The sequence below is a fragment of the Schistocerca gregaria genome, chromosome 1 (genome assembly GCF_023897955.1).
Source record: "Schistocerca gregaria isolate iqSchGreg1 chromosome 1, iqSchGreg1.2, whole genome shotgun sequence".
Classification (NCBI taxonomy): Eukaryota; Metazoa; Arthropoda; class Insecta; order Orthoptera; family Acrididae; genus Schistocerca; species Schistocerca gregaria.
Genome location: NC_064920.1, coordinates 111,007,180 through 111,019,142, shown reverse-complemented (window position 1 = coordinate 111,019,142; position 11,963 = coordinate 111,007,180). Strand labels below are relative to the sequence as shown.

The 11,963-nt window shown below is 43.0% G+C and overlaps 1 protein-coding gene across 1 annotated transcript in view; it reads right to left on the bottom strand.

The window, feature by feature from the left end:
• Positions 1–894: 894 nt before the first annotated feature.
• LOC126334644 (cytoplasmic tRNA 2-thiolation protein 1) overlaps positions 895–11,963 on the bottom strand; it is a 49,212-nt gene continuing 38,143 nt past the window's right edge. The window contains exon 6 of the mRNA XM_049997090.1: positions 895–1,627. Within this exon, the coding sequence (XP_049853047.1) occupies positions 1,416–1,627 (212 nt within the window). The 3' untranslated portion in view covers positions 895–1,415. The remainder of the gene's footprint in view (positions 1,628–11,963) is intronic.

Sequence of the window (11,963 nt, the reverse complement as noted above, 5' to 3'; positions counted from 1 at the left end):
CAACTGTTGATATGTAACATTATGTGACAAAATATTACAAGGGCAGTATAAAAAAAGACAAAAAACCAAACTGTTTCTTTTTAGTGTTCTGTACATCAGCAGGTAAAAATGGAACCCTTATAGGATCAATTCATTGTCTGTCCATCCGTCCAACTGTTATAAAATCTTTTCTTCAGGAATGGGTAGATGATGTATAAGCTGAAATTCATGTTGCATACTAAGGTCTATGGCTCCTTGGTGGCACAAAAAATTTAAGAGTCGAAGTCAATGCAATCGAAAGATTAATACTCGCAAATTCACTCATCAAAACCTGTCGGGTATTTTCCATTGACCTAGAATCACGAAATTGGGCGAGAAGGAAGATTTTACAGTTCAAGCAAGGGAAAAAATGCGAAAATTGTTAATATGTAATTATATCAAATGAAAAATTATGTTTTGTTATGTTATCTGTTGTCAAGACTCCTTTTTCTCAGGAACAGTTACACATATCAGGTTGAAATTTATGTCACATACTGGGTCTATGGTTCCTTAGCAATGTAAAACATTTAAATGTCTACATCACAAGGCAATCAAAAGCTGAGGCCGTTTACACCACATAGTTTGATATCCTGCCAGTATCAATATCGATAACAGGCATAAATAGTTAAAATTCTTAATTCCTGGGATGGATGAACTACTTGCACTTATCCAATTTTTTTCTTTATCTATGTGACAGTAAATGACCACTTACGAGTACAGAAAAAGTTATATGGAAAGTATGATGTAGAGGGGATAGGTGGGAGAAAATGAACACTCACAGTTGATACTACTCATTAAAGAGCTTTAGTTTTTCTTTTTAAACACATGTTTACAGATTTATATTTTTACCAGTAAAGAATTGGAACAATAAATGAATAAAATGAAATTCTGCTGCTTTATTATTTCCTCCTTATCAGGTACAATATACTGAAATGGTCAACAAAATGTTTAAAATTTATAAATATTTCTGTACATAACTCCTCAGTTTGCACATACTAATTACAAAAATGAACACAAGCTCCTTATAAATTATTTAGCATTAATTTTCATGAACTTAATAGTGACGCATGCCACTGAAATTTTCTTCTCTCCTTTTGTTTATGGCTAGTCTTCTTGCATACCACATGATTTTTGGTTTCTATCTGTTGGAAATAAAATCAGCACTGATTGAAATGCGAACAATTTTTATTTTTTTGCTTTTTCACAGAAAAGCATTTTTCTGCATTATATTACGTGGCATACTGGACAGAGGCCGTTACACCAGAACAGCAGCATCTCACAGCAGGAGTTGAGACTTGTCTTCATACATATATTTTCCAGCAAAGACTATTCTTTAGCTATTTGGGATTATGATGGTCCTGCTGAAATTCTCTGAAATATCTCCATGTCAGTACTGATCAAAAATCATCTGCTGCTACCTTGTTCTTTTCTCGCTCAAGAGCTTCTTTAACTTTACTAGTTTTTCCAATACCCAATCGTGGCAGTCCACGATTGAGTCCATCCAGCAAGACACAGGCTTTGCACAGTTTCTGACTTGAAACATATCCACAGCGAGAACACTTGCCAACCTCAGGCATTCGTATGCCTTCACGGACAGAGAGACTTTCACCTGGAAATAATTAAGTTAACACACATTAGTACCCTGAATGGAAAATGTAAAAGAAACTATGAATTCAATTTCAGGATAAAAGTCAAATAATTTTCAAAACAAGAAATCAATACATTACAATTAGCAATATCACTCAGTTGTATTACATTAATGCAAATTAAATGCTTCAAACATAGCTCAGTTATATACGGTAATAGAGAAAGCAGAATCTTCTTTTCAAAGTAGCAAGTTTTTTGAATATTTTGTCTTTTGTTAACATGCAACTATACTTGTTCCACATCCCTGGAAGGTTCTCCCTCTTCGTGGGATCTATGGACCACAATGAATCAATTGATGGATCTGACTGCTGTGTATACGAGGTAAACAATACATGTATAGTGAAAGTACATTCTCCTGCTGTCAACATTTCTTTTCTTAGTGTTCCGAAAAATTTCACATTTAATGATAAATATTATAGATATGTAAATAATATAACTTATAATGGCATGCTGGAGTTCATTTTCTGTGACTAAGAAGGGGAGATGATAGATAAAGTAACAATAATTTGAAGGTGAGTGCAGCGAATATGATATGTAAGGAGTGTTCATTACTGCAGTTCACGGAGAATCTTGAGTCTTTTATAAAAAGCATTTGTATTCTCTCATTCTGATGCCATTTTACTTTATTTTATACCACCATACAATTGTCATACCAACACATAAAATTTCAATATATTCAATGAACATTAATTAATGAAAATGATCAATAATTGTGGTAATAATTGTACCTAATTTCAAGTTATGATGAGAGGTATTTGCTAAATTCTGTTCATAATAATAATATGACCCACAAGTATTTTAGATATTCACACAGAGAATAGAATGCATAGAAGAGGCTTGACAATAAGTGACATCCCTCAGTTCTTCCCGTCAATGGGACAGGGTTTTTAGAAATGTACAGTTCAAACAAGAGAATTGAAGAACCTTTTATCACATACATTTCAGTAATGAAGAGTGAACTAGGAAATTGAGATCTGTTTTAGGACTGCACAATGAAAATTGTTTCCGTCACATAATGACAGGAGCTGGGATGAGCAGCCAGAATAAACATTACTACAACTGTTGTGTACATAGTTCCACGTAGTCAGCATGTACACAACTTTCCCACTAGAGCGCGCCTCGCTAAGCACAACAGCGCAGGCGCAGTGCTCGTCCATCTCCGCACTACGAGATGGCGCTGTCTTAAAGATGGACCAAATTCTGCTTCCGCCGATGCGCGTATTAATATGTAACACAGCCAATGAGATTGCTGCTAACATAGAACCTTATCTCCTCGCGGATCACAGTCGCGCAGTGATACATGAATGCATGAGGTATTATAACAAATGTACAGACCTCTGATTAGTCAGTCTGCATTTGTCTGTACCAGTCTGTAGACAAGTTTCAGTCTGTGCCTAATAAGATTATCATATTCCTGTACATAGCCATGACGAGAAATCAATAGACACTTCGTCAAGTATCAGAGATATGTGAGAATAAGATTAACGTACCAAGACCAAAGGAACTTCAGATTGTCAATTGTAAATAATCATCCAGAATCAAGTTAAGTAATTTCTATGCTTTTTATTATTTTAATAAATATGTGTAAAAATTAATCAAGTTCTGTTTAAAGTTGGTCACCATCAATCTGCTACTCTAAGCGTGCAAGTGGCATTTCTATCGTCTGACCTAATGGCAGAAGATAAACACGCCACGATAAGACCACGAGACATATTGCTGACACTCGCTTACTTCGTTAGAGCGACAAGTCAAATAATCTGATGGTATGTGTACCGAAGGTCTTACAGTACGCACACCACAACAACAGAATATGTGAATATTGTCTATCTGTAATTTACATTACCAGCTGTTGGCTCGAGGCCCCTTTTAAGATTTGAAAAGTTGTTCAGACTTGGTAAGAGCTTACATGTCTTGCTTGTAGTGACTAACAATTATTTTGGTGTCTATTACAAAAGGAACAAATGGTCTGTGCAGAATTCAGTTTTCAGCTGGTAAAATTGTAACTGATACTACTGTTGTGCTTCAGTAACATTAAAGAAATGGTTTTGAATAAAGTAAGTTTTCATGATTCATAAATGAGACTAAATGATAAGATACCTTATTATGACCTAACCATTCTCAAAGTGAAAGGAAAATTTTCAGCAGGCAATCAATCAAAACTATCATAAGAGCACTGATAAAATTCCTGAAGAAATAAGTCTGTTGTGCAGTGGCCACTGGCAATTTTTACCCGACGATGACACAATGAAGCACCTGCACAGGAAATCTGTCGTATTTATCTGATTATAACACGACCCTGAATATACGACAATCCCCTGCCCCTTTTTTTAAGAGGCTCCTTGACAAAGCTTTATTTTTAACATAATCTGACTAATCAAAATTAGTGTCTTATTGATATAAAGTATCTCCCTAAAACAATTAACATTTCATCTAGTCTAAACTAATGTCATTTCTTGACATAAAAAAAGGAAAAATGAAATCAACAAAAAAAGGAAGATTTATCTTAATTTTTATTTCCAGTTCTTTGTTTGCTTACAGTACTCTATCTGTGGTACCAATATTTGTAATCATCATCACAGGCATCACTATTTTCACTTTTAAGCCTCCTCTCATAATATGTTATCTTCTGGGCCATCCATAGCATCCAATATGCAGCAGTTTTGAATCCCTTCATAATATAGTCACTCGAGATTCTTCCCTGGGCAGTAAGGATCCACTGGCCGAGTGTGGATGCTAAGGGTTTCCTTGAAGAAGCCACTCACTGTAAAGTTGTCAGAGATGAACCTTAAAAGGTCTGTTCACAACAATACCCATTACTTGAAGTTGTTAGGTGATGCCACTGAGAATTATTACCAGGTCTGTGTTGTTCATTGCTATAGGAGCCTTAACTTTCTGGGTAAGGTGTCCCCTGAAAGAACACAGCATCAACATTTTCCTAATGTTAAGCAAAGAGCTTGGTATACTGTTCCAAACAACTTACAACCAGTCGGGCCATTTGTCATCCATCCCTTTCCTCTGCATTTACTGATATGCTCTGCACGCAGTTTTTTTTTAATACATAAATATTGTTTTCTGGCAAAGAATCTCAAATAAGGTGAGCTTCCTTCACCAGCTAGTGCACCAAGTCTGGTACCGAGCACCGCGGGTTTTGAATCCATGCCAGACGGCATGGAACTCTATGACCACTAGAGGTCTCTGCTACGTAAGCCATGGCTTCACGCACTCCTGGCCCCGAGTCTAATGTGAGATCGCCACTGTGGAGCACGTGGTCCCAGCAGCCAATAATAACATACCCTGCGTGTATTTAGGTGGCTGCCTCTCACTCAGCAAGGCAGTCTGGTATTCTCATTGAGTTGGTCGATATCTCGCTTACAGACAGCGTGCTTATGTTGTGTGTTCTTACTTCCTATTTACGAGTGAACGTTGTTTCTAGTTCGTGAGGTTTTCTCTTGTGAACCCATCGCTTAATACTTTGTTGTTGATCTTGGTGTCTTGCTCAGTTGTCTGTCTGTGGTGCTTGTCCTTCCATTTCCATTCGTCTGTCTTGTTCGTTCTCGGGCCGCTCCCATTCGGTCCAGCCGCGTTTTCGTTAGCAGCCACCCCACAATTGTTCCTGTCATGGTTACAACATTTTAGCGACAAGGTAAACAGTAGCAGTTGTCAGCAAGGAGACTAAGTTGGTCTGTCTTCTGGAACAGCATCAGTAGCTCATGCAGCAGCAGCACCTCCAGTTAGACATCTTACAAAAGTCGATGCGGTTGCTAACGGACAAATTCGATGCCCAGGACGCATTACAACAGCGGCTTCCGAGTCCTCAGGTGTCAGATGCTTTCCCACATCCCCCGTCATTCCCACCATTTAATGACACTAAAGAAGACTGGGAAACATACTTACATCGGCTGAAACAACATTTCACGGCTTTTCAAGTCACATACGACCCCTGCGTGGTCGTTGTTTATGTTTTGGGCCTCCCCAGATACATTCTTTCTTCTCCGCAGGTTCGCATCCTTGTCCGATCCTGTGGCTCTCTCTTTCCAGGAGATATACCTTTTGCTGACAAACTATTATTCACAGCACTTCAATGTAGTCACCTCTCGGCTGGAGTTCCACCAGTGCCATAAACAGCCTGGTCAATCATATCACTCCTGGGTCATGGACTTACAGGGTCTCAGCTGTCGATGCGATTTTACATGCACCAATCAGCAGTGTAAGGCTCTGTATGTGAACACACTGATCTGGGATGTGGTGGTTCAGCTGGCTCCCGATCCTGAGGTCCACACTGTGGTGTTGAAACTCGATTAACCCTCGTTGTAAGAGATTCTCCATATTGACCACTCATTTGAAATTGCTCAGGTGGCTAAAGAGCGTCTCATTGTGCAGCCGCAAATGGCAGCGATCGATGCATCTCTGCGGGTTCCACCCTTGTGATGTAGACGTGGCCTGGCCTACAGAGGCCAGCGCCGTTGGAACTCTTCTTTGATGTCCCTATGGCTTCAGGGCCTCTGGTCGCCCCTTGTCGCCGGTCGCGCAGCCCACTTCCATCTTGCCCACAGTACTTTACCGCACACTCTCCAGCTGATTGCCCCCACTACTGGAAAACGTGCACACTGTGTGAGAAGGAGGGTCACATTCAATCTGTTTGTTGTAGTCACCTGACTCGCTCCTGTCCTGCCCCTACTGGGACTCAGGAAACAGTACATGCTCTGCAATCGGTCATCCCGCTGAAGGGCAATCAGTCGTCCTGCTGGAGGACCCATCAGCACAGAAGTTATTCCTCACATTCCGCCTTTTTACTGACGATGTCAGTTTTCAGGTCAACACTGGGGCCACTGTCTTCCTGATTAATATTGCTACATATACCTGCCTTGGCTCCCCTGCTTTGTCACCTCCCTCTCGGTGTTTGGTCGCCTACGGCAATGGTTCCATTCCCCTTCTTGGGCAGTTCGCTGTACAGGCAATGTACAAACGTGTTCCCCGGCTCCTTACCCTGTTTGTTGTCAACCATTTGTTGGCTTAGAATATTTTTGGCCTAGATGCATTTCAACTGTTTGGCTCTTCAATTTCCGATGAAGTTAAGGTCATTTCCATGGCTGTTCTTTTTCAGGACTTGGACAATCTGTGTTTGGCTTTTGCATCATTGTTTGTAACAGATCTCGGGTATGCTTCAAATTTTCAGGTGCACATCACACTTTGGTTGGATGCACAGCCTCACTTTTTCCGGGCCAGACCCATTACAGTGGCCTTATGGCCAGCAGTCAGGCGGGAACTTGATCAGCTCCAGGCTGCTGGTGTCCTACAGTCTGTGAAATACAGTGCTTAGGTGACACCATTGGTGGTCGTACGGAAAACCAATGGGTCCCTTCGGCTATGTGGGGACTTGGGTGCTACTGTCAATGCTCAATTTCCCGACAGGAATACTTTCTCGCCAAGCTTGCAGGAGGTGGGGTATGGGAGTACTTTCCTAAGATCGACCTGGCTGAGACATACCACCAGTTACTCTTGGATGCCGATTCCCAGAACATCATGGTTATCAACATGCCTTTAGGATTATACAAGCACAAGCACCTTCCATTTGGGGTCTCTTCGGCGCCGGCAATTTTCCAGTGGTTCCTGGAGCAGCTTACGCAGCCTATCCTAGCCTGCGTGAATTATCTGGATGACATCTTGGTCATTGGGTATTCCCGCCAGGAACATTTACACAACCTCAGCACCTTATTTCATTCTCTGCAATCTGCATGTTTATGCTATCAGCTGGACAATTGTGTGTGTGTGTTTTTTTTTTGTTCCCCCCCCCCCCCCCCAACCGTAAGTGGAATACTTAGGCCTTAGCACAGATGGCATTCGCCCTTTGTATTGCAATGTCGCGGCCATTGAGGCTCTTCCTCATCCCAAGGACTTATCTGAGCTCCGGGTGTTTTTGGGCAAGGTTACCTATTACTTGAAGCTCTTACCTCAAGCTTCCTCCATTCCTCAACCCCTCAATCACTTGCGTCACGAAGGGGTGACTTTTGATTGGACTCCTGCCTGTGACCAGGCTTTTCTCTATTTAAAGACGATGCTGAAGTCCGCCCCTTGCCTTACTCCCTTCCTCCGGACCGCCCCCTGGTTGTGGCAGCTGATGCGTCGGCATATGGCATTGGAGCAGTCCTTGCACATTGGAATATCGATGACTCAAAACAGCCCAGAGCTTATGCATCTAAAACATTAACCCCAGCACAACGGAACTACTCCCAGATTGAAAAGGAGGCCTGGCGATAGTGTTCGCCATCCAAAAATTTCACATCTATCTCTTTGGGGCCAAGTTCACCCTCCTGGCGGACCATAAACCCTTAGTTACACTTTTTGGACCCCACTCTCAACTCCATCCAGAGTGGATGGCTCAACGTCTCCAGCACTGTGCATTATTTTTATGGAATTACACTTACACCATCCTGTATAAGCCCACTTCCCACCATGCTAATGCGGACGCTTTGTCACGTCTCCCAGCAGGCTCCCATCATGCATTTGACCAACAAGAGGTCCTCTGCTTTCACACTGATTCTGCCCACCAGGATTCAATGGACGGTCTGCCTCTTATGGCTGCTCCCATTGCCACAGCTACACACCGAGATCCTGTCTCGTGGCAGGTTCTCCGGCACATGGTCCACGATTGGCCCTCCAATATTACTCGTCGGATGCGGACCAACTTCAGCCCCTGGCGCTACCTGCCCTACAGGCTCTCCGTGCTCCATGATGTCCTTCTGTTGGCCATGGAGTCGGATGCCCATCGGGTTTTTGACATCACTTGCTCAGTTTGTTACACCGCAGGCACTGGGGTATGTCTCGCATGAAAGTTTTGGCTCACCGGCACATGCATTGGCCCAGCATCAATGGCGATATTGACCACCTAGTCTGCAGGTGCACTGTATGTGCGTGCCACCAGACAAAGCGCCCCCCCCCCCCCCCCCCCCCCTCAGTCATTCGCACCTTGGCCTGTGCCTTGCCAGTTCTAGGATCGCATCCATCTTGATTTTGTGGGCTCATTTTTTGGGTCCATGTGGTTACTTATTGTTGATGCCTACTCCAAATACCCACATGTCATCTGCATGACATCCACCACCACAGAGGCCACACTCATGGCCCTGGCCCAGGTTCTTGCCATTGAGGGCCTGCCTCACACATTGGTCTCTGATAATGGCCCCCAATTCACGGCATCTTCCTTCCACGACTTCTGTCAGGCCAATGGTATCAAACATATCTGTAGCCTGCCTTTCCACCCTTGCTCCAATGGCACAGTGGACCAATGGCACAGTGGACAGGCTTGTCCACACATTTAAACAACAGTTGACAAAGGCAGTCAAAACATCTCCAACCATGTCGGCCCTCACCCTGTTCTTGAGCACATATCGCACCAACCCATTGATGGACATAGTTCGGCAGAGATCCTCCATGGGCGACAGCTACAGACCCTGCTCCATTTGCAGATGCCGTCACTTCCCAGCCCTGCTCCCGGCCCTCTCAGCACCCGATGCAGCCCATATGTACGGCAGCAAGGCGGGCTGGATGCCTATCACAGTTCTCGCGGCACATGAGCAGCTTGTGACGTCAGTGCAGACGTCAAAAGGGTTGGAGCGCCGCTATCATAACCAGTTCCACCCGCGTAGCCCTGCGGGGCTCCCGTCGCCACCACCTCCGCCGCCACCACCTCCTCCTCCTCCTCCACTACCTCCTTTGGATACTGATGTGGTCCTCGAGTCGCCACCACTGCCCCCGGTTGTTGCCTCCCTGTGAGCATGCCACCGGCCCTCCCTGTACCAGGTGGATCGGAGGCTCCCTCTGATGTTCTGCCCTCTGGGTCAGCTGTCATGGACACATTGGACGCCCCTTCCTCCCCGACAATGGCAGTAGCCGAGCCTGGGTCTTCTCCCACCTGCCAACCACCATGGCACTGTCCGGGGCGTTTTTGCCCCTATGTGCAAGTTTCAAGGGGGGAGGGATCTGATACAGAGTTCCACAAGTTTCGAATCCACGCCAGACAGCATGGAATTTGATGACCACTAGAGGTCTCTGCGCTGTAAGTCATGGCTGTACACGCTCCTGGCCCCGAGTCTAATGTGAGGGCACCACTGGGGAGCATGTGGTCCCAGCGGCCAATAGCGACATACCCTGTTGTGTATTTACGAGGTAGCCGGGTATTTGCGTTAAGTCAGTTGATATCTTGCTTAAGACATTGTGTTTATGTTGCTTGTGCTTACTTCCGTTTGCGAGTGGACATTGTTTTGATTTCATGAGGTTATCTCTTGTGACCCCATTGTTTAATACTTCGTTGTTAATCTTGGTGTCTTGCTCGGTTGTCTGTTGTTATGCTTGTACTTCAATTCCCATTCGTCAGTCTTGTTTGGTCACAGGCCGCTCCCGTTTGGTCACACTGCATTTTTGTTAGTGGACACCCTTTGACCGCTCCTGTTGTGGTTACAACACCAAGCATTCATCAGAAGTTGCTGAGCTAGTGTAGTCCTGTGTGTAACTTAATCCCCCTCTTTGTCATCCTTGCACACCAGCCAGTACTTGATATGAATTCGATGATGCAGTTAAAAAAACTCTTTATCTCCAGTGATTCCATTAGGATAATTTATTGAGTAATCAGGAAGCCTTCACTGCATTTCTCTCGCACATACTGAACAACCTGCTGCTCCAAATCATGAAACTTTCCCTGTCTTGGTTCCCTGAAAGTTTGGCACATGGTGCTGCACTGTTGTGTGTTACATCAAGGAATGCATACTTATGCAAAGTAATGTTGGGTTACGCTGGAATCGACAGTGCCAAACAAAGGAATACATTGAAAAATGCAAGCAGATGGTCTTTTCTGACATGAGCGAAAATTGGACATAAAATAGTGTAAGTTAATTCAGCATCTTTTGTAATGAACTGTTTCTCAATCTAGAAAGCAAAGCCACATCGTAATCTTCCGTTATAGACCACTGATGATGTTTTACTTCAATAAAGCGAAACACATTTGGTGATGAAATACACTTTTTTTAAGAATAAATTGATGTATTTCCACCTACGAGCACAAACTTGTCATGTCCTCAGACCACCAGTTTCAGTCAGCAATGACCACCTTCACATCTGTTTAAAAGCACATCCTAGTATAATGGAGCCATAGTGGCATAGTCAAAAGATAAACACAAAATCAGCTTAGCATCATTGCATATATCTAAAATATGGTACATACTTCAGTCATCTTGTTAACAGCACTACTGTTTGTAACGAACATGTTGCTATTAACAGTAGACTGTTAACAAGATGAGTCTAATATATATCATATTTTAGATTTGTGCGATGATGCTCAGATATTTGTGTGTTATTTTTTGATGATTCCACCATGGCTCCATTATACGAGGTGCTGCAGATAAGAGCAGTCCATGTAAAGTATAAAGGAAATGCAATGATATTACAGAAATCAAGAGCTGAGATGGACTTACCATTTATTTACAATGAAAATACAGTGAAAAATACATTTATACAAGATGTTTAAAGTGACTCCATGCAACACCAATACACAGCTGTGCGCTTCTAAGCATAGTCAGATACAGCCAGTGTAAAGTTTGGATATCAATGGCAGCAAATTCATGGCTAATATTGTTTTCAGTTCCTGTACTGTGTGTGGATTTGTTTCACAGACCTTGTCCTTCAAGCACCCGCACAACAAAAAAATGACATGTTGTTAGATTCGGCGAACATGGTGGCCATAATTATTTGCTGACAGTCCATTCCTCAGCGAAGAAATCATGAACTCGTTCTAGGGATGACTTACGACATGTGGCATGTTGCCCCATCTTGCTGGAAGAATCAACATTGTCTTTCACATACAGCGAGTTGAGCACAAAAAGTATCAAAGATTTCCATATATGCAAATGTGTGAGGGTAGTGTTAAAAAATATTGGTTCAACAACATGCATTCCTGTACACCATCATATCAAACGTCAATTTATTCATTATGGAGCGGTTGCTGATACATAGTGCTAGGGTTCTCCGTTGCCCAGTACCTCATGTTCTGTGGCTTCACAGGATTTGATAGATGAAACCATGCTTCATCACTCACGATGTAATGGAAAGGGTCCAACAAACCATTGCTGATATTATTCAAAAGTCATGTGTGGTAGTCTCTAACTGTCATTCTCCCATAACTGCTGCACACTCATCACACAATATGGCTTCAGATTAAGACTTTTCAATATCCACTTGCAACTCCTCCTACTTATAAGCAGCCTGTTGGGCCAGTTTACATGTAAAATTCTTTGGGCTCTGAATAATAC